The sequence below is a fragment of the Mirounga leonina genome, unplaced genomic scaffold (genome assembly GCF_011800145.1).
Source record: "Mirounga leonina isolate KUSES-001 unplaced genomic scaffold, KU_Mleo_1.0 Mir_174, whole genome shotgun sequence".
Taxonomy (NCBI): Eukaryota; Metazoa; Chordata; class Mammalia; order Carnivora; family Phocidae; genus Mirounga; species Mirounga leonina.
Window position 1 is genome coordinate 78,619,785 of NW_023270451.1, and position 23,462 is coordinate 78,643,246.

General features: G+C 47.7%; 1 long non-coding RNA gene and 1 gene segment (V, D, J or C); one reads left to right on the top strand and one right to left on the bottom strand.

Moving 5' to 3' along the window:
• Positions 1-3,840: 3,840 nt before the first annotated feature.
• On the bottom strand, positions 3,841-22,390 carry LOC118021397. The gene is made up of 3 exons (XR_004682154.1): positions 22,374-22,390; positions 4,091-4,160; positions 3,841-3,854 (listed from the first exon to the last, which is right to left on the bottom strand). It is a non-coding gene; the product is annotated as an uncharacterized LOC118021397 (long non-coding RNA).
• Positions 6,518-7,347, top strand: LOC118021396. The segment is given in 2 exon segments: positions 6,518-6,609; positions 6,693-7,347. Coding segments are annotated over 2 exon segments (387 nt in total).
• Positions 22,391-23,462: the final 1,072 nt, after the last annotated feature.

Sequence of the window (23,462 nt, forward strand, 5' to 3'; positions counted from 1 at the left end):
TTATTTTATTTTATTTTATTTTATTTTATTTTATTTTATTTTATTTTTTACCTTACATTAATCCAGACTGACTTCTCCTTCTTAGCATTCTGTATAGAGGGTTAGAATATTTTATGTCCTACATGAACACTGAAGAAAGCTTAAAGAAATTTAATCACATACACATACGCTCTCCTATATGGGGAATGGGCATTCTATTACCAGTGAACAGAGGCAAAAAGAAGGTTTTTAAAAGAGAGAGAAACAAATTCTCTAGGGGCACCTGGCTGGCTCAGTCGGTGGAGTGAGAGACTCCTTGATCTTGGGGTTGTGGGTTCCAGCCCTATGTTGGGTGTAGAGATTACTTAAAAATAAAATCTTAAACAAAAAAGAAAAATTCTCTAGCAGTAGGGTAACAGTGAGTATTATTTTCCTTATTTGGGGTGAGCTGATTAGCAGGCGCCTTGCAAATAGACCTGTCTGAATGGTCTGCCCTGAGCAAGCTGTCTGGGGTTATCAGAACAAAAACAACTTCAGTTAATTATGAGTCACCCAAAACTCCTTGGGAGTCCATCTGCAATAAGAAAGAAAGGCTGTCTCTCTCTGTAATCTCTGCCAGGGTTCTCCTTAAGCAACCTAGGCTAGGTTGACTCAGAATTTTTTCCAAAGCAAAACATTTCCTCCAGTCACCTTTATTTTTATTACCATGAAGCTAGGGCTATCTTTTGTCGTGTGTGTGTGTGTGTGTGTGTGCCTTCTGGGTGGTGGGGAGAAGAAAACAAAAATAGTGCAATAGGCAAACGGTGAAAGGGGGAAAGAGTTCCCCATTTAAACACACTCCAGGACTCTCCCATCACCGCAAAGGCAAAATCTTGATTCCTGCCCAATGGGCCACAAGGGGGCACTGTGGAACTGCGGAGCTCCCAAAGCTGCTGGGGCAGAGCAAGGAGCCAGAGCCAGCCAGCTCTCTGGGACCGGCAGGGTTAAGGAACAGCTTTGTTTGGTGCTTTTATCCACTTTGAGGCTTAAGGCTATAAACACTAATTTACAGTGGTGCTGTCCCATCAGAGTTCCAGAACTTGAGCTCTGCAGTGATTAGGGAGTCTCTGAGCTTTGCAAGGGGAAACGAGGGGTGATGCTGGAAGGGGGCAGACAACTTGCCTTGGGCAAGGACCGACCTGCCTCAAAGGAAAAGCAAAGGAGGGGGCGCCTGGGTGGCTCAGTTGGTTAAGGGACTGCCTTTGGCTCAGGTCATGATCCTGGAGTCCTGGGATCGAGTCCCACATCAGGCTCCCTGCTCAGCAGGCAGTCTGCTTCTCCCTCTGACCCTCCCCCCTCTCATGTGCTCTCTCTCTCTCTCAAATAAATAAAATCTTAAAAAAAAAAAAAAAAAAAGAGCAAAGGAGCTGTGGGAACAGGCATGTGGCCTAAACCCAGCTAGTCTAGACCATCCCAGCCCCGCCCTACGTGTTACCTAAGAAGCTTTGCAGGACAAAGCAGGACTCCTGGATCAGGCTAGCCAGGGAGCCGGCAAGGGAGGCCAGGCTCATGGGACAGGAAAGACAGTGACATCAGAGCAGTGACATTATTGTTTAAACTCCAGAGAAGGGATGCCCAGATCCTCAGCTCTCAGAAGACCAGAACTCGGAGCAGGAAGAAACCTGTCCAGTTCTGCCCCACCTGCCATGGGCTGCAAGTTCCTCTGCTGTGGGGACCTTGGTCTCCTGGGACCAAGTATGTCCTTGAAACAGGTGGGACATCTCTGTTCTAAGCCTGACAGGCACTTGAATCTGTGACACCACTGGGCTCCCTCTCGTGTTCTTTCCCCAGCCCCTGTGTTCTTCCCTTCCAAGCCCAGTGGATTCTGGAGTCACCCAAACACCAAGACACCTGATCAAAGCAGGAGGACAGCAAGCGACACTGAGACATTCCCCTATCTCTGGGCAGCCCAGTGTATGTTGAGTCCAACAGGCCCTAGGGCAGAGCCCCAGCTCTTCTTTGCATATGAGGATGAGTTACAGAGAGCAACAGGATACTTCCTTTGGATTAATTCTCAATGCAGCAGTTGAGTGACTCAGCTGCACCAGAACTTCCCGGAGCCTTGGGCTTGGCCATGTATCTCTGCGCCAACAGCCTGGCACAGCCCTGCGGGGTCACCAGCGTCCCGTGCATAAACCTCCCAGCCCCAGCGTGGAGCAACCTCAGGGCTGATGGATCTGCGAGAACGAGGGACTCAGCGGAAAGAGAAATGGTTCAGGGCCCTGCCGGTTGTGGCCTCTGGCTCTTCTGCCACTCAGGGCAGGGACAACAGGACAACAAGCTCTGTTCAGAGGATGGTGCCACATCCAGAGGTTCACTCCAAAATTACCTTCCCTGCCTGGCACTCGGTGCTGCAAGCATAAAGGAAAAATTTACAGTTTCATAGCTGGCACCCTCTTTTCCGGGAGGGAGAGTTCCTTTGGGGATCAAAATTGTTTAATAAATATGTAGCTAGAAGGGAAAATCACAGAAATGTGTTTTATATGATACAGAGAGAAAAAATTGAGATTTTAGGGAAGTCTAGAAGAGAAAATATGATTAAAGATGGTTGAGAATAGAGATAGAGCTACAAAATTATCAAAAACTATGGGATTTATCGTGTAATCTCTTTTCTCACTCTGCTCAAAATCTTCAATACCCAGAAAACACAAAGCAATGCAACTGCATCACCCCGTGCGGGTCCCAGGCATGGACAGGTTCATGGCTGAGAACCCTGGAGCTGATTCTGACCTCTCCCTTCTGGACTTCTCATCCCAGGCTGGCCTCCCCACACAGATACAGGCATGCCTCCCCTGATCACAAATAGGCAAAGGCTCTCCCGTTTCCCCCAAGAGCAGTTCCGCTTCCCCAGAATAGCTTCTCACATGTCATCGCCCAGATGCTATTAGCTTCAAAGCATGGCTTCCTGGTAGTCTTCTGGATGCCTCGTACTCTGTGACCAGACCACTCTTCGAAACACGGCCCAAAACATCGAAGCCTTTCAAATCCTCTGCATCTGCTCTTGCTATTCTCATGGTCTAGAAGGCCCTTCCCTGTTGCCCGAACATGGCCAGATACTAGTCATCTTGCAGGGACTGGCTCAGCCATTGCTTCTCGCCCAGACATTCCACGGCACTGTTCTATTGGTCTGCTCAGACTGCTATAACAAAATGCCACAGACTGGGGGGCTCAAACAATAGACATTTATTTTCTCACGGTTCTGGAGGTTGGGAAGTCCAAGATCACGGGGCCGTCCAGTTAGTTTCTGGGGAGTGCTCTATTCCTGGCTTGTGGACAATAGCCTTCTCACTCTGTGCTTACCTGAGGACAAAGAGATCTCTGGTGTCTCTTCCTCTTCTTATAAGGACATCAGTCCTCTTGGCTTAGGGTCCCACACTTGTTACCTCATTTAACCCAACTGCATCCCTAGAGACCCCATCTCCAGATACACTCACACTGGGGGTTACAATCACATTCAACATGTGAATTTGGAGGACACAATCCAGTTCATAACAAAAATGAGAGTAATAATATCTATTGGCATCACTCAGAGTACTCCAGAGAAAGAGAACAGATTACACACACACACACACACACACACTCATGTAATTATATATGTATATAATTCACGTATTATAGAGAATCAGCTCACACAGTTGTGGAGGCTGGTAAGTCCAACATCTGTAAGCTGGGCCGGTGGTGCTGGAGACCCAGGGAGAGCCGATGTTCAAGTTCAAAGGCCGTTAAGCAGGAAGAGCTGGTGTTCCAGTTTGATCCGCTGGACAATTCTCTCTTACCTGGGGCAGAATCCATCTTTTTGTTCTATTCAGGTCTTCAAATGATTGGATAAGGCCCACCTACATTATGGAAGGCGATCTGTTTTACTCTATTGATCAAAAGGTTATTCTCATCTATGTTAAAATCCACTTATTTAAATGTTAATCACATCCAAAAACACCCTCTCAGGAATACCCAGAATGGTGTTTAACCATATATCTGGGGACCCTGTGACCCCGTCAAGTTAACACATAAAATTAGCCATCATACCAACTTCCAGGGTTGTGTAAAAATTTAGTAAGCTTAAAGTACCTACCAAGCACATAGCAAGAATCTGGATATCTTGATTCCTTTTGCTAATTTCTGACAGCTCTTTCCACCATTTCCTATGTATAAAGGTAGATATAGACACATTTTACCTAAAACTCCTATAGTTGTCACAGAGATGGAAATATTTATGCCTGATTATTCATTATGAAATTAACTAGAGCACATAACATCCCTTCTCAGGCATTTTAACATCAACTTTATTGACATATGAATTATATGCAATAAGCATTACACACTTTAAATGATCAGATCAATGGTTTTTTGGCGATTTATATTGTACACCCATGTAACACCCCCCCCACTAAGCTATAGAACATTTCTATCACCCAGAAAGTTCCCTCATGCCCCTTTGCAACACCTGTCTCCATCCCTGACAAACTAATGATATGATTTCTATTGCTATAGATTAGTTTTGCTCAGGCATCTTTTTAATGGACATTTAAAGTCTCTACCCAGGGGTGCCTGGGTGGTTCCATCAGTTAGGTGTCTGCCTTCAGCTCAGGTCATGATCCTGGGGTCTTGAGATCGAGCCCCAGGTGGGCTCCCTGCTCAGTGGGGAGTCTGCTTCTCCCTCTCCCTAACCTCCCCCCACCCAGGGCCACCGCTGGTGCTCTCTCTCTCTCTCTCAAATAAATAAATAAAATCTGAAAAAAAATATAAAGTCTCTACCCATTAAAATAATTCCTCTTTAGTACACAGCTAAATGTATTTAAGAGAGGGAGGTGCTTCTGGAAAGTTCTGTGGTTAAGGAGTGCTTGAAATCATTCGAGATACCTGATCCATGTTAGGGACAATTCTATCTGCAGATAGATGGTTTGATAAAATGATCATCGAAAGCTCTTTCTAGCTGCTTGAAGCTGTTTCTCTAAAATTTACTTACTCATTTTAATTTGTTTCTTTTCTCCTGAACCCATTCATTCAAATTATTTTATAATGAACTTTGACAAAAAGTCATCCTCTCCAATTTGTAATATAATTTGTAACATAATTTGAAATTATGTTGTGTTCGTATCAGATGCATATGTAGCTGGGCTTCATGTTCACACATGGCGTGCTGGGGCTGAGCAGACCACAGGCAATGGTGACGTCATTAATAGATCATTCCATGTTGGGAGAAGGATTCCCTTTGCCTGGATCCTGTGTCAAACCCTCAGAAATGAGCCTTGACCTGGAAAATCCCCCTTTCTCTTCTGGCCTCCCCTGTCACCATTCTCCTGCATTGTGTGTTCTTCTGTCTCCTGGACCAGTGAAGTCCCAGGCACAGGTGTGAAACCCACTCCTGGGCCTGCCAAGCCCCAAGTCAAGGCTTGACCTTGTGGTTATAACATCAGGCTCCCCTTTGGTTCCAGCTTTAGTTTCTATGTCCTCTCCTGGGCCCCAGAGATACGGATTCACCGAACCCCCAGATGTGTGGTCATGTTAAAGGGAGACCAGCACAGCAGGAGGTGACAACAGATATGAGACACAAAGTCATGTACCCATGATTTGCAAATATTATTAAGAATTTGAAGATCACAACAGCAGAACACTGAAGCTGGCATGGGGTCCTTCTAAGCGGGGTCTGGGGGCAACAAGATACAGTTTCTGAGCTTCGTTGTCTTTATTACTTAATTAATGACAGCCATTCTTCACAAGAAGATATTCCCCCATGGAATGGATGTCACAAAACAAAACCAAACAAAACACAAGCCAGAACATTTTGCACTTACCCTGGAGCCTCCACCTCTCCACAGTCCCTCACAAATCTGAATGCCTTTGTGCCGATGGCCTGCACGGAGCCGACATCATCTTCCACAGAGAAAGGTCAATCCCAGGCATGAGGTGTTTCTGCTTGTCGCCGTCTCACCCCAAAGGTGGGAAACAAGAGCTCTGGTGAGCACAAAGGTGCTCTGGCTACATTTGGCAGGTGTCCCGTTAGTGAATTGATAAGAAACAGAAGAAAACAGCTCCTCAAGAGTTGATGAGCCTGCCCTTGAGGTTTAGAAACCAGGTACCAGGAGAATCGTAGCTGGAAGGATGTTAACAGGATGATGGTCAATGAAGCAAAGTGGAAATGGATACTTGAAGGAGTATTTGGGACACACGAGTCATAAAAGGCATCAGGAAGCTCTAAGGACTTTTCCCCAATTCAAAACTACAGAGATATGCAGAGACACAAAACCAGTGCATTGATGAAGAATTAGGTCACAGGAATAAAATGTGCATAAGGTTGCATATTGTTTTACAAAAAGGTGAAGATTGACTCGTAAGACTTGTGTCAATTCAGACAAGTCCTTTCTTCCCATCCTAAGCTGTTCGCTTGTACATTGATGTTTCTATTTGACCCGCTGGGGAAGGGGTGTGGCTCTGGGGCCCAGGCAGGAAGAGTGACATCTCAGAATGACTCCCTGGAGAGCCCCCTTCCAGGCTCATCAGCCCACAGACCCAGAAGACCCCTCTGTCACCCTTCCCCTGCCATGAGCGTCAGCCGCCTGTATTGCCTGGCCTTTTGTCTTCTGCAGGCAGGCAAGTCCTGGGCGGGGTCCCTTTCCTGGGTGAAAATCTCAAGGTCCCAGCGCTAAGCCTTTCCGTTGTGTCCTTCTCCACAGGGCCGCTGAATGCTGGCATCACTCAGACCCCCAAATTCCAGGTCCTGGGGACAGGACAGAGCGTGACACTGGAATGTGACCAGGATACGAACCACAACTTTATGTACTGGTATCGACAAGACCGTGGACATGGGCTGAGGCTGATGCATTACTCAGTCAGTGCTCGCACCTCTGAGAAAGGAGCAGTCCCGGATGGATACAGTGCCTCCAGGTCAAATACAAAGAACTTCCTTCTCAAGCTGCTGTCCACAACCCCCTCCCAGACACCCACGTACTTCTGTGCCAGCAGTGTTTCCACAGTGTTACACAGCTGCCTCCTCTCTGCACAGAAAAGGTAGGGGGAGGCCCGGCGCCCCGGGAATCAGCGGAGCCCTCTGCGCATACCCAGCCCCAGGGGCCGGGAAGCCCCGGAGCCCGGAGTGGCCGGTGCACGCAGTGTGAACCTCAGTGGGTGCTGAGACCCGACTCCAGGGCACTCTCAGCCTGGCCTGGACCTGCCCGGGTGTCAGGTGACTATGTCTCCACCTTTGCTCTGTCTGTGCTCTGCAGCTGCCTCTGTAGCTGGGACGGTGCTTGGCTAAACAATACCATGTAATATTCACAGTGTATTGTTAAATCAGATACAGCTACACCCTCTCGTCTCTCCCTGGCACCTCGGCAGCCGCAACTCTCTCTAATGCCCTGGTACGGACTCTGCTCCTGTCAGCCTTTCCCATCGGGGCAGTCCCCCCACAAAGCCCTGCCGGGTCTGTCCTCTCCCCACCTCTGGGCCTATATTGCACAGCTTGCTGGCCCTCTCTGTTCTGGCCACGCTGCCAGGCTCTCATCTCTGCCATGTCCCTTTCCATCTCAGGGAAGTCCAAGACTATTTCCTTGCACTGGACATGGACTCTTCCTTTTCGTGATGGCTGACTCCCACTCATGCTCAAGTTCAAGGTCCCCCTGGATGGCCAGCCACTTCTGGGTACACCTGTTTCCCAAGTGAATGGTGGACACATTTGACATGTCTCTGTTCTAGATTTTCCAGATCCTGACTGCAGACTTTTCTCGCAATCAGTTTTTAAGTGCTGGTATCATAAAGACCACCTTCTCTGACAATACATTGAAGACAAAAATAAAAAACAAAAAGTAACCTTTATTAAAAAAAAAAAAACCCACACAACTCATATTTAGAAATGTAAAAACATAATTCTAAATAAATCCTGAGATTTCACCAGAAATCTAAATAGGAATTTTAAAATGTTTAGAAACAAGAGATACTGAGAATACGAAGGTTGTATTTAGGAGGAAATTTATAAATGCAAAAGACTTAAGAGTTCAAAAAGTAATAATCTAAGTATCAAGCTGAGGACATAGGACGAGTATAGAATAATTTCCCCCCAAAAGTAAAAGAAGTAAAATCATAAAGATAATGAACAAAATTAGGCAAAACGAAAAGCAAAATACATTAATGAGACTCAACAATGACAGACACTATTTTGGAAACTAATAAAATGAACACTGTAAGCAGGACTGATGAGGAAAGAAGGGCGGTAAAAATAACATTAAAGATCAAAAAGAAAGGGTAGATGAAAATAGAACAGAGCTCAAACTGTAAAAGAACACTATGAAAATTGTCATTAAATTAGAAAGAAATGAGGATGTATGAAATAGTAATGTAACCTAATCAATAGCTATGTCTACCCACCTCCCAAAACACCAGGCACGGATAGTTTTACAATTGAATTTTACCAAATGGTCAAATAATTAATAATTTCAATTTCATACAAAATATTTTAGAGAATAGAAAAAGGAAGCTCTCCAACACATTGAATGAGCTATGATAAACTCGAGCAGAGCCCCGTGTCCTAGGACCAGAGCCCTAGTCAGGGAAGTAGAGATGCCTGGTGCTGGCCTGTCCCTACCGTGGGTTCCATAATTTTATACACACTTATTCTTTGTATCTTGGAAGCAATTCCAGGCACATGGAAAGATGTTTTATCCCTGAGTCCACTTTGCTTAGACTGCAGCCATTTCCCAAGTAGATCTGTAGGATTGTCCCCTTCACCCACAGGCTCCAGGGACAGAATTACCCAGACCCCCTGACACCCAGTCACAAGAATGAGATGAGCAATAACAGTTGGGGTGAGAACAGTGAAACCGTGAAGCAGAGCCTTCTGACAACGTTCCAACAAGTCAGCCAAACATTTTACTGCGTACATTTGAGTGGCCTCTCTAGTTAGGGGGGACTCAGCTGTGTTTGCTGGGCAAGCAGCGGAGACCCAGAGCCACAAACATCCTCCCTGGCCCCAGCACCTTGCTCCCACCCACCCAGTCCTCTCTGCTCCCGTTCTCTCTCGGAAGCAAAGGATGCTTGTAACTCCAGTCAACCCACTGATAAAAGTGGCCAGACATTAATGGCTAGAGAAGAATGAGAAGCTCTGCTCACAGTCAAAGGGAGCATTAAACTAACTATAACACAGCATCTTAGGTTTCCAGGAGAGTTAAGTTTATTATTCCGCGTTACACACCAGTGTTTTGAAAGTCAACGAGGTTGAGTCTTCTTCCATAAATAAGCTAGAAGGAACCTAGTGTGTAATGCCTGGTGATGTATTCTGGTGTGAGGCTCTGCTATGGGCTGTGGAGACATAATATTGCACAGAGACCACAGAGAGAGACACAGGTCTTTGACCCGCAGAAGGAAGAGGAGCTCCCAGCTCAGATAGTTTCCCAGGGCATCATTTCATCCCTGTATCTCCCAATACATCAGTGCATTCAAGAGACTTCTAGGGTAAAATTGAGCCACACACCCCACCCCCCTACCACCCCAGTGCCTGCCCTTGCCTAAGAAATGGATAATGTTGAGCGTGTGTCACTGGGACAAGGGAGGGGATGGTGACAGAATAGCTGAGATCCTGACTTGCAGATGAGACAACGAATTCTCCCTTTGGTCCCTTGTATTAAAGGTGCTATTGACACATTTCAGTGATGATGCCCAGCAGACAGGGGAGATGCGTGAAGAAGAAGGTAACACACAGTGTGGGGCCACTGCCTCCCGATGGCACTGGACCTGAAAGGGACAACCCATGAATCAAGTTTGTTAAGAAAGGAACTTATAAATATTTAAAGTAGTCATCCAAGTATGTTGTAACATAAATCATGTCCCCTGGGGTCGGGGGGATTGATAGAGGTGGTGACGTCACTATGAGAACTGCCTTGTAGGGATGAGGGACCGCCCTCCTCCTCTGCTCATGCTCACGAGAACCTCCATCTGGTGAACAGCCCAGCCCAGCCCAGCCCTGACTCCACCATGGACCCCAGGCTCCTCTGCTGTGTGACCCTCTGTCTCCCGGGGGAAGGTGAGTCTTCGGAACACCGAGCAGTTTCAGTGAATGCGTGTGTGTGAGTGTGAGCAACGATTATGTGCCATGAGTACGATCCATTGCCTCCATACTGTGCCCGACTTCTGTCTCCACAGGTCACCAGGAGCCAGAGTCTCCCAGTTCCCCAGGCACCGGATCACAAAGAGGGGCCAGGATGTAGCTCTCAACTGTGATCCAATTTCTGGTCATGTTGTCCTTTATTGGTACCGACAGATGGTGGGGCAAGGCCTGGAGTTCTTGGTTTACTTCTAAAACAATGAGGCCCTGGACGAATCAGGGATGACCAATGGTCGGTTCTCTGCCAAGAGGCCTTCGGGGACCCGCTCCACTCTGCAGATCCAGCATGCAGAGCAGGAGGACTCGGCTGTGTACCTCTGGGACAGCAGTCCCACCCCGGTGGGGCACGGTCACCTCCTTGCTCTTCACAAACCTCAGAGCCCTGTCTCCTTGCTGCAGCTGGAGCCCCTAAACTGGCTGCTCTTTGCTCTTCATTCCCCGATGGAAAGAAGTAGATTTGCACATCAGCTGTCCTTTAGGTGGAAAGAGACACTAGATGAACTCCCGAAATGAATATACATGTTGGTGGATGAAACCTTTCTGGCTCATTGGGTTCTAGGAGTCCCAGGACCAGCCCACGGCTCTAAGGCCAGGATTAATGGTGCAGGATAAAAGGGGTCTGTTACAGGACCTGAGGCTTTCTGTGTAGAGGGCAGCACAGATTTGTGGCCCGCATCTGGAAAGTTCCTGATCACCTGCTTGGGCATATTCTTTCCTCTAAAGCCTCTTCTGTCCCTGAAACATTGGAAACTTTCAGCAACAGAATAGCAGCCTGTCTTCCTGTTTGAAGTACAAGTCTTCACTACTTTTGTGGTGGTGAAGGGACCAGCCCCATAACAGGGATAAGATCTCACTTCCTCTGCCCAGTTTGGGCGGCTCACTGTCTCTGTTTGTCATCATTTTCCCAGCACTGTGGGTCCTGGTAGTGAGCCTGCAGCACTTGAACGGGCTTCCCCAGTCTTGCCCTGATGCCCTGAGTGAATCTGAGATTTCTAGAGACGGTGTGTTTTCTTCGATGCCCTAGCCTTCTGAGTTAAAATCATTTCCTTGAATTCTTTGATTAGAGAAGATAGGATATTTTCTTTATAATAATGCCCTTATTCCTTTTTACTTGTTTTATTTGCTACATTATATATTGTTACACGTTATTTGTTATAAATATAAATAATTATGCAGTAATAACATCTTCCACTTGCCTGTGGGTGAAGCTGTGGATTGGGTCTATGAAATCTAAAGCCATGCTCAGCGTTCATAAGATCATGGATCATGGATTTCTGGGTGTCCTGAGAGATAGCCTAGGACTCCGAGACTGGGACAGAATGTCACAGACTCAGCGATGATGGAGGTGTCCTGAGCCTTGCATAATTGGTAAGGGGGTTACAATCACCCCAAATCTACCCAGAAATTGTGATAGCTCAGGACACCAAATTTCTTTCCCTAGAGAATGAGTGTCCTTGGAAGGGAGTTTTCCTGGTCTTATTTTTTTTTTCCTATTTATTTATTTATTCATTTATTTCTGAGAGGGAGAGGGAGAGAGAAAATCTTAAGCAAGCTCCACTCCTAGCATGGAGCCCAACACAGGGCTCCATCCCACAACCCTGAGGTCATGACCTGAGCCAAAATCAAGAGTCAGATGCTTAACCGACTGAGCCACCCAGGAGCCCCTGGTCTTATTTTAATTGTGACATCAGCAAAGCTCTGCTTACTCTGCTGCCCTGTGTCCATGGGAATGAGAAAGGCTAAGGTACAGTTAGGAGTTCTTTATCCTTGGAATGCCATTCTGGGAACTTCCTCCCTAGACCCTGTCTCCAATTTTGCCACCTTTCTCCACATGACCCTGGCAGATTCAGCTTCCTTATAATACTATCTTCTCTCCCTGCTGCCCAAATGAGCAGATGTACATTGAACAAGCTATCCATTTAGTGTAGACAGTCCTTTGCTCATTTTAATTCCATCCATCCTTATTTTTCCCATTAGATATTGCATCCTCCATGATTGCTTATTATCTTATAAGGTGTCCTGTATTTTTCTTATATTCCAATTTTACTTTTTATTGACACACACTGGACCCCATCCTGGAGGTAATCTCATTGTATTCCTAGTCTTCTGCGGATCTGTATTTTGGAGGTATCACTGATTGCCCTTTGGTGGTGGAAGGGGACATTTTTGTTTACCTCAGTAACAGAGATAAAAGAACTTCCTTACACTTCAATCTTCTGTATTTTTCTTCCTGTTTTAGACTAAATACTATTTTCTTCCTTTCCTCCCATACTGTCCCTCTCCGTTTCAGGAGATAGCTTTAAGGGAGAAGATTTCAGTTAGACTTAACTGTCAGGTATGTGATAGTTTAGTAGAAGGAGGGTGGGAGATTAAGCATGGTAACGCAAAGGAATAGAGTCAGGGTTTGGTGTTGGTGTTGGGATTAGGGTTTCAGGAAGTTGAGCATAAAATTTGCAGGATGCTACTTCTGGAATGTTCTCCCTGCTGACTCTGCAGACACTTCCCCAGCATCCCTTGGGCTACTGCAGAAGAAACAACGGTGACACTGCAGTCACTAGCCCCAAGGTGGCACTGTGAGGCCACTGACGTCAAAGGGGCTCTGGGGGGAGTCTGGGAGAGCAGCCAAGGAAGGGAAAGGGTTAAGAAAAACTTAGGGGTGGATCCAACATCAGGCAGATGTGGAAGAAGTTTTCAGTTATTGCTAGGCTACCTACAGCTATGGAAGAGGTGGGAGGTCCCTCTAAACTGTAATGTGCTCCACAGTTGAAGGATTTGGGCAAGGCAGCCTTGATGCCAGGGGCAGGTGCAGACAGAGGAGAAACTGCCTCAGAGGAATATGGGGAACCAAGGGGGTGGGGTGCACCGTAAACGCAGTGCACCACAGCCACGCCCCATCTCCCCTGCAGGCCTTGCTAAGCAATGTCTAGGAGAGGAGTAGCTGACCCCGCCTGAGCTGAGTCAGTAGGGACCCTGCGCCAGGCAGTCTGCAGGGGTGGGAGGCAGTGACATCCCAGGGAGACTCCTTTGTCTGTTGGAGAAGGGCTTCCAAGCTCCCTCTCTCGGTCTTGTGGATGAGAGCATTTAGCTGGGGCAGCCCCCTTCTCGCCCTGCCTCTGTCATGAGCCTCAACCTCTTTTGTGTGACTCTTTGTCTCCTGGGAGCAGGTGAGTTCTGGACTCGGCTGAAAATCTGTGCCAAGGTTTTGCAAAGTCCCAGCTCCAAGCCTTTCCTTTTTTTTTTTTTTTTTTTGCAGATTCCTATTACTCCTTAAGCTTTGCCTTTACCCTCTGTCTGACTCTCCAACAGGCTCCATGGATGCTGTGATCACCCAGACGCCAAGATACCATATTATACAAACAGGAACCAAGATGACCCTGGAATGTTCTCAGGATATGAACCATTTTGCAATGTTCTGGTATCGACAAGACCCGGGACACGGGCTGAGGCTGATCCATTATTCAAGTGGTACCACAAGCACTACCAAAGGGATGTCGCGGAAGGGTGCAGTGTCTCCCGAAACAAGCAGGAGCATTTCCCCCGACCCTGGAGTCTGCCAGCACCAACCAGACCTCTCTGGACCTCTGTGCCAGCAGTGAATCCACACCGCTGCTCAGCCATCTGCTCTCTGCACAAAAAGCTCAGCCACAAGCTGGAAGATACTCCTTCCTGAGACCCTGCCTCATGATGGGGAAAAAACTGCCCTTACTGAGGCTTTCACCTGACTTCCTAGCAATGGGATCTCAGGCTGGTGGGGGGGGGGGGTGGGGAGTCTTGAGCAGGACGACCCTCAGTGTGAACTCTGCTCCATCATTGTGCGAGGGGGTGTGAAAGTAGATGCAAAGAGCACCTAATGTGATTCCATGCCATCTGGAACATTCTGGTAATTGAGTAAAGCAGAGGATCAAGTAGCATCTAACATGAAATTTATATTTCACTTTCTTTTCAATGGAGAGGAACAAAACAGCTTTAAACTCCCTGAATGGTCTGGGATTCTCCAGATCTAAAACAATTACAGAAAGTTGCCTTGGGATCAAAACCATTGCACACCCTGCAAAAGCTCTCTGGAGGAAAAAAAAAAACAAAAAACTCTTCATAACAAGTTATAAAACACACAAGTAAACAAGCCACTTAGGGGAAATGTTAGTATATGCATTAAACAGCCGCATTATAGTCAAAGAGACTACCAACAAAGTCTCTACCTGTGGTTGCAGGGCAGTGGTTTGAGTCTTCTGATGCTTGGGAGGGTGGATGAAGGAAGGGACCGATTTCTTACCATCCCTTTGGCTTGGTGTGAAATCCATGAACTCCTCAGTTTTTTCTTTGTAAAACATTACAAAATGATATTGGGTAGTAATTTTATTCTCCCCACAGCCCATTTCCCTCCTTGGCTCCTTATAGGTAGAAGTCCAAACCCAAAAGCAACATTGCCTAGCTTGGGATCCGTTAACTCCAAGCCTGGGCATTCATAGTTGGGTTTTACAGGAAGTGCAAACCCCATGAGCCACACACCCCATGCAGTCACGTGCTGCCCTTGTATACCCCTGAGCCTGGGAGGGTGCTGCTGGTTCACCCAGGACCTGCTCGCAGAGAGGGGTGAAGGCTGCTTGCCTGGCAAAAAAATCAGTTCATGGATTGGCCAATCTGCTGAAAGCTTAATGAGATGCTGAATGGTGAGACTGATAAATGACCAATTTGCCAAACCGTGGAGTTTACAGCAGTTCAGGATTCATAGAATAATCTCTAAATCATTGGAGGCTTTTTTTTTGAAGTTATCGACCCTCAAAAACTCAGCCATTGATCCTCAGCTATTTCTTAGCAAACTTGTTAGTCTAGCTTATTTTGACGCTAAGTTTGGATGCTATATGTTTCAGTCTCCAGGAATGCCTCACATTTCTCAGTATTTCATGTATGTGAGTGTCCTCGTCTTCTCTTATTTGTGTGTGGTTCATTTCCCAATTGGACTATGTGGAATGCAAGCATAAAACTGTGTCTGTCTCCCATCTTTTAGGAAATTCACTTATTTATGGTTAAGTAATAGCTTATTAAAGTATAATTAATAGAGAGTAAAAAAACTGAAATTAATACATGATACATGTACAGTTTGGTAAATTTTGACGGATGTCTACACCAGTGCGACCATGACCAAAATCAAGATAAAAGAACATTTCCATCACCCAAGAAAGTTTCCTTTTGTGCATTTCCAATCAATTTCTTTCCCAGAGCTAACCACCTTTCTGATTTTTATCACCATAGTTTTGTTTATACTTGAACTTCTTGGGAAAGAATTTCAATCTAAAATGGAACCAGGAGGATATAAAATGGAAAATCTCGTGCACGTGCCCTCAGAAAAACAAAACATAAGGACTGAGAGACTGATTTCCCATATATGCCTGAGTTATAGAAAACTGACAATGTTGGGATTTTCTTAAATAATAGGGAGTGGTCAGGGGTTACCTCATACTGCCCTCGGGAAATTTTTGCTTATGATTTCCAGAGGCATAAACGAGAAATGACCCAGGTCATGTGGGTCTTGCAAAATAAGCTGAATTAAGCTTTGTTTGTCTGACTGGATGGAATTTGTCTGTATTTTCAAAGCTGGTCTCCTTTTGTATTCGATTTTAACAGACCTAACTGATCTCTCTCCTGTCTCCATCCCCTGCCCATGGGAATAACCCACCCCAAACCCTCAATGGGCTCTCCTGGAGTGTGCTACAGTCTGCATGTCCTGAAGTGGGCTTCCTCTACTATTTCCAAAAACTCATCTTTTTGATAGTTCTGAGCTTGACATTCATTTAAATGGAACCATTTGGTCAATGGTCTTGTGCAATTGACTTCTTTTTCTCAAAAATTAACATTTTTGAAATGTACTCATGTTGTTGGGTTTATCGGTAGTTTATTCTTTCTCATTACCGTGTGGTATTCCACTGCGTAAATATACCAGGATTTGTTTATCCATTCACCCATGGATGGATATCGGGGGTTGTAGCAGGCTTCAGCCATTAGGGATAAAGCTTCTGTGAACATTCTCGTACAAGTAATTGTGGCTTAAATGCATTTATTTCCCTCAGGTGTAGGCAGAAAAGGGAAATTGCTGATTCATCGAGTAGATGCACATTTGACTTCATTAGAAACAGTTGAACAGTTTTTCAGAGTGGCCAATTTACAATACTGAGGGAGGGGGGATCCCCCTGGCTCCCCATTCTCACCAACATTTGATGATCTCTGTCTTTTTGTTGTCAGCTGCTCTGTGGGCAGAGCGGTGGGATCTCGTTTGCATTTCGCCATTGAGTGATGATGTTTGCTTTTTGGCCATTTCTATCTTCCTATCTTCTCTTGTAAAGTGCCTGCTTTTATACTTGTTCATTTTTAAGAAAATGGGTTGTCTTTATACCATTGATTTGTAGGACATACTTTTATGCTCTAGAGAGGAGTCTTTGGACCATTAAATATGCTGAGTCTGTCTTCCCATGGTGGTTTGCTCATGAGCTTTCCTTATGTTGCCTTTGGATGAGCTGAAATTTTGTTTGTGAAGTCTCATTTATCATTTTTCTCTTTTACTTGTCGAGCCTTTTGCCTCCTGTCTAAAGCACATGTGCCCACCCCCAAGATGAGTCTTTCCTTTCTAGTTCTTGCTCTGCTCTCCTGTGGCTGCCCCATTCCTTGCTCATGGCCATCAGCTGAGAATGCTCCGCCTCCAAAATCACAAATTAATCATCCCACTATCTGCCCAAAGTTTCCTACCCCACCACCTGTTCCTTGACCCTATTGGGATCTCCTATCCATTGGTAACTGTTCTTTCTTCTTATTCCCTAGGGTTCTTCTAAATTTTCATTACCTCGCACGAGGGTAGATTCAATGATTTTACATTCTTTTGACACAACCTTACAAACCATCTTCATTCTTTCAGCATAATCTTAGGTCGCCCTTACACTGCAGAAATCAAGCCAGAGGGATTGCATTGACGTCTCTTGTTCACGGCGACAGCTGAGCACTAGCCGAATGAGCCACACCCCTGCACCAACTAGTATCATGATAAATTGGTGGTTATTAACCTTACCTGCCTTTACATCCTGACTTTGAGATTCCAGTGCCCTTGATAGCTTTATATATTACATTATTTCTAATATTTAAAACTTTTCTCACTCACCTTAAAATTCGCCAGCTTCCCTTCTTGCCACTGAACTCAGAGGAGATTGTTGCAGCCGAGGGCAGTGCCCAGTGAGGGGCATGACCGCTGGGGGCGGGGGAGGTCAGAGTGAAGGTCCCGAAGAGGGATCTGCACCGAACATCATGTGGCCCACCACGGAGGTAAGGAAACTGTCCTGCCTTGAACTTCGCTAGGTGACAGGAAGTAAGGAGTATAGTCATTCTTCTCTGCATCTTCTTTGGATTCCTTGTCCCCAAGTCACACTGTTTATTTTCACATTCGTATTTCTCTACACTTCTGCTGACTATCTCAGCAATGCTAATTGCAGACTGTTAGGGCTTTTGTTACTGCTAATTGCAGAATGTTAGAACTTCTGTTACGGCTAATTGCAGAATGTTTGGGCTTTTGTTCCTTTTTTTAAGCCAAAATACAATCTCCATGCCTCATTTTCCCTTGCTATGTCTAGGAGTACACAGGTGTGGCAGGGGAAGGGAAGCCCGGAGGCGGGGAAGGGAAGAAGCATCCTACGGCTGGCATAAGTGGGTGGCTCTTATTTACCCTGAGCCAACTGGCCTGAGAGGATGATAAGTGTGGGTCCCTGGGCACTCGGGCGCTGTGGCTAAGGGACAATGCTGCCTGTTGGTGCTGTGGCCTTGGGCAGGGAAAAGTAGGGATTATGAAACGTAGCCCAGAGAAGGGAGCTGAGGAAATAGATCTTGCAAACCAGGACAGTTGGTGACCCTGCCTCCTCTCTCCTGCCATTTCTCCCACGAGCTACACTCAACTGCAAGGTAGAGGAGAAAAGACCCCAGTTAATATCATCCAAAGAGGTTAGCCTCTCAGGACAGGGTGGATCTGGAGGGCTAGACATAAACTATCCAGAACATTATGCCTGGGCTGGGCTTGAGGGCAGGAAATCCCGAGTCAGCTAGGCCTGTGCTGTAAGCCGGTAAAGTCCTGGAATGGTTTCTGGGGAATCTGCACTCCTAGTAATTTATGCACAACCCAGGCCCCTTTGGATCTGATCAGATGGACTGAATCTTGGTGACTCTGCAGCGTCAGCCACTCAGGACAGGGGCTGGGTATGCTGCTAGGGAAAGGAAAATGTAATGACAAAGCTTGGTGTGAACCTAGCATCCAGGTGATTGGAGGACAGGCAGGCAGAGCAGGAACAGGGTTTACTCACAGCCCCTCACCCAGCCTATGCACTGGTGGGCGAGCTCCAGCACAATTAGAGGTGGGATGGGGAGGCCGGGAGGTAAACGGGCATCCTGGTGGTGGGGGGCAGGGGGGGGGCAGGAATCTGCAGCAGAGGAAGCCGGCCTCAGAGACACATCAGCACAGCTGCATGGGCCTGGACCTGGCCCAAAGCCCGCCCTCCTGCCTGCAGACAAGAGGGGAGTCTGGGGTGCAGGGCAGGGCTGTCTGTGGGGTGATGCCAACAGGGCAGTGCCATCATAGATTAATCTTCCAGCCAGGAAAAGGGGAACCTGAGAGCTCAGCTCTTACCCAAGAGGACCAGAAGCCTGAATGCAAGAGGCACCGTGCTGCCCACCCCAGCCGGGCCATGGGCACCAGGCTCCTCCGCTGGCTGATGCTCTGTCTCCCGGGAGCAGGTGAGTCCTGCGGGCAAGGACAGAATCAATCTTCTGAGTTGGCTGACTCCTGAATCCTCCACTTTACCATCTGGACAAGCCATTAGGCTCTCTCACGTGCTCATTTTATGTCTGCATTCCACAAGCCCAGTGAAGGCTGGAGTTGCCCAAACTCCAAGACACCTGATCAAAGCAAAAGGACAGCAAGTGACACTGAGATGTTCCCCTATCTCTGGGCAGCCCAGTGTATCTTGATATCAACAGGCCCCAGGTCAGGGCCCCCAGGTCCTCTTGGAGTTTTATGAAGGTATGCAAAGAACAAAAGGAAACTTCTCAGATCGATTCTCAGGGCAAGAGTTGGGTGACTGAGCTGAGCAGCCCGTGAGCTCCTTGGAGCTGTGGGACTCCGTGTATCTCTGTGCCAGCAGCTGACCCTGCAGGGTCACCAACGTTCTGGCACAAACCTCCCTGCCTTGCTCTAACAGTGAGACAGTAGGCAGGCTCCCACCTGGGTTTCTCTCCTGCCAGGGAGGTTTTCAGTCCTTTCAAAGACATTTCCTGTCCTGCTGAGCTCAGAGCTCCGCCCACTAGCCGAAGCCAGGCTCCCAGGCACGCCGCACTGAGTGTTTCCACGTCTGTGCCCGCATCACCCGGTGCCTGTCAAGCCCTGGGTGACACCAACATGGGAGAGGTAACTGAGCCCTCCGGGTGTGCTAGATTCTTTGTAGATGTTGTGTGGTTTAACGCTTTGCAGCAGTCAGCCAAATCAAATAGCCTTACACCCTCTTTGTAGGTGAAAAAGCGTAGGGAGGGCGCCTGGGTGGCTCAGTCGTTACGCGTCTGCCTTCGGCTCAGGTCATGATCCCAGGGTCCTGGGATCGAGCCCCACATCGGGCTCCCTGCTCGGCGGGAAGCCTGCTTCTCCCTCTCCCACTCCCCCTGCTTGTGTTCCTGCTCTCGCTGTCTCTCTCTCTGTCAAGTAAATAAATAAAAATCTTAAAAAAAAAAAAAAAAGGAAAAAGAGAAAGCGTAGGGACACTAAGTCCTTTCTCCAGGGTCTCGTGGTCTAGTAGAAGCAGAACCGGGAAGCAAATTTGTGTTTCTCAAGTCCAAGCTTCCCCCACGTGCCCTTCCCCCATCAGTAGCCCCGGCAGCCCAGTCGGTGGGGGGAGGCCGGGGCCCCCCAGGCCATCCTGTGGTCTAGCTGCACAGCAGTGGGAAGTTCGTGCACCGTCGTGGCCTCTTCTGTGGCAACTGTGGGGAACATGTAATTCCACACCGATTCGTCATCCTCTGCACACATTCCTCACGTCTTTTCCTAGTCCGTAACTCACGTTTTCATTTTTACGGTGTGCTTTGCTCTGCAAGAGTTTCATGTAATGCAACTGAAATTACAGTGTTCTTTGTGTCTCAACTGAACAAATTCTCCCTTCAATGAATGCCTAAGAATATTTTCCTTCATTTAGTCCAGTAAAATTAAAATTTTACTTTTCACAAGAAAGAGTAGATGTACCTGGAATATCTTTTCATGTGAGGAATGGAGTAGAGATCTAGCAATAAGAAGGGACATATGTTTGGGGTGGAAGAAACAGCCTGTAAAAAAGATTCCAAGAGAGGAAAGGAATATGGCGCATACAAGGAAATAACAAGGTGTGTGAGTGCGGCTGGGGCAGAGAGAGTCGGGGGTAATGTGCAGGGTGTTGACGGAGAGACAGGGGGTGAAACATTACAGGACCTTGCAGCACTATTGGAAGCCAGGAGCAGAGATCATATCAGTGAAGGTCTACGGCCGGATCTGGAGGGTAGTGGAGGGTAGGCAGAGAGGTAGGGGGTGGGTGAAGGGGCCACTGGCTGGCTCCACTGACTTATTTCCCCAACTGGCTCCAGGTCTTATTTCCCCAACACCCGAGGTGGAGAAACGCCCCCTCCATCCCCCATTCTGCCCTGACTCTGCATGGCCGCTAGGCTCCTCTGCTGTGTGGCCCTTTGTCACCCGGGGGGCAGTGGAGCCCCCCAAAGCCCTTTCCTGGGCACAGTAAGCCCTATCCTAAGCCTTTACTGTGTGTCTACCTTAACGGGGTCCCTCTATGGCACTGTCTCCAGCTCCGGCTTCTCTCAGTCACAGATGCCATGGATACCAGAACTATCCAGACCCCAAGATAACAAGAACAGGACAGAGGGGGACATTGAGATGCTCGTGACTGCTGTCCATGGCCATATATGTATAGGGCGTCAACAGGACCCCAAACCGGGCTAAGCCAAAGGAGAAATCCCCCATGGGCCTGTGACTTTCTGTCACAGCAAAGATGTTGTCCTCTTGTCTGACAGTGTGTCCCTGACCTCTGTTCCTCTCGTTCCAGCTGCCACCCCATAGTCACCTGCCCTGCACAGACAGGTCAACAGAAGACGTGCGTGGGCTTGTCCCGGGTCAGGGAGGACGCTGGGACAGCACAGCCTCTCCCGGACTCCCCAGCACAGAGGCCAGCCTCCTCTTCATGCCCCTGCCCCAGCTCTGCTATCCGAACTGCCACAGCTCTGGACTTCAGAGCCATTCCGCTCACCCAGGAGCTTACAGAAAGGGAAAACCATTTGAAATCGGACACTTTTTTTTTCCCCCTAAAGATTTTATTTATTTATTTGAGAGAGAGCACAAGCCAAGGGGAAAGGCGGAAGGCAAAGCATACTCCCCACCGAGCAGGGAGCCCCACTCCGGGCTCCATCCCAGGACCTCAGGATCTTGACCTCAGCCAAAGGCAGCCCCCTAACCGACTGAGCCACCCAGGCGCCCCTGAAATCCGACACTCTTGCCACCACAGCCTTGGATGAGTCCGTCTGCCCCAGGCCATTTTCATCTCAGCCAAAGAGATGTCCTTTGTCCTGGCCTGTCCGCTCCAGGCTGTCTTTCCGCGCCCCTTTGCTCTCATTTCTGCCTCCGCCACACCGGTCTCAACTCCTGTCATTCCCCACAGGCGTCCCCCTCCTCCCCAACAGAAGGCTGTGCTTTCTGCGTCAACACGGGTCTCTCCTCTGCGTCCCCCTTCGCCAGCACCCGGTCAGGGGAGCACTGCTCACGGGATGACTGAGTCAGTCCCCGTCCCCCAGGTGCTCAAAGCTTCCAGTATGCAGCGGTCATTTTACACGACCCCGTGGGACTATTAACTGGAAAGCCTCTCACTCTCTAGACTGTAAACCTCAGGCGTGCCGGGGGCGTGGATGTCTTTTATCCCCATGTTCTCCCCAGCGCCAGCAGCAGAAGGAAGACCACCCGGGGAACCTGCTGAGGCCACGCCAAAGGTTCCATTTTTAGAGAGAGGCCATGGATTAGTCCTTGAAGAATTGTGAGAGTCCTTCAGGGTGAAAATAATCAAACGAACGGATGCCTAGAATGGCCCAAGGACAGACTGGAACCCCAGTGTTGCCTGAATGATTCACATCAATGCTTTAAAGGCTAATGCAGTTTCATCTCCCGAGGCAGTAAAGACCAGAAATAGACTACTTATTTCAAAGAGTCCAACCTTACAGAGACTGGAGTCAGCACATCTTCCCTGGGGACAGCAGCTCTTCCTACTCGTTTGCAGAAACCTTATTTGAGGAGGCTGTGACCTGTTGACGAACCCTGGGATCACATCCCAATCAGCGTTGCAATGATGGTGCTGCTTGAGTTAGAAATTAGAAGACAGGCGTCTCAGCCGGTGAAAACGGAACTTAATTTTGCTGAGTTTAGAAATACAGGCACTAGAGGGCGCTCGTGTCCCTTCCTTTTCAAATAAGGGGCTGACGCAAAGCTTGTTCTGAAAGGAGGAGTCAGGCAGGACCTCCACGACCCCCCCGCCCTCCCCGCGGTGGTCAGTCCTTCAAAGATAGAAGCCGTGTTAATTCATAGCACCAGCTAAAGGCAACATCAAACCTGGCAACTTCACTGCTCCCCCGCCTCCCCAGTGAGAGGCCAGGCGTGTGCACTGGGAGCTCGCGCTCTTTTACCTAACCCCGTTTCCCCTTGGTGTATTCAAAAAAAATAAAGAAATAAATAAAAAAGGGGGGGCATTTATAAGTGTTTCATGACCTGTGCCTTTCTGGCCCTTGCCCATTTAGACACCACACATCCTGCAACCCAATCAAGGGTCTGAATATAAAGCTGTCATGTGGGTAAGTTATGTCTTGTAATTAAAAAAAAATCAACAATGTATAAAGATGTTAAACGTTAATAATCCTCTCCCCTCTCCAAACACACCTCTATCTCTCCCTGTCTTCGGTGGGTAGCCAATATTAACATTCTGGTGAGTTTCTTTCTCTTCTCTGGGTTCGTGCAAACCTGTCCAACCGAATACACCTGCAAAAAATGGGACGCCCTGTGCCCATTTACTGCCACCTGCATACTTCTCCCCCTTAATCTACTTTGCATTTTATTTGTCTGGCTTGGTAAACACAGACCTAACTTGCTCCTATTCGATGCTTCGTATTGCACAAGGGGATGACAGGTACATGGACACTCGGTCATCACTGTCCACCTTTCCTGACTTGTCTTTCCCGAAGTGACTGGACAGCCACTTCTTCGAGCTCCCACGTTCTCCAGACTCAGGCTCCTGGGGGATGAGTGGGGTGCTCCCAT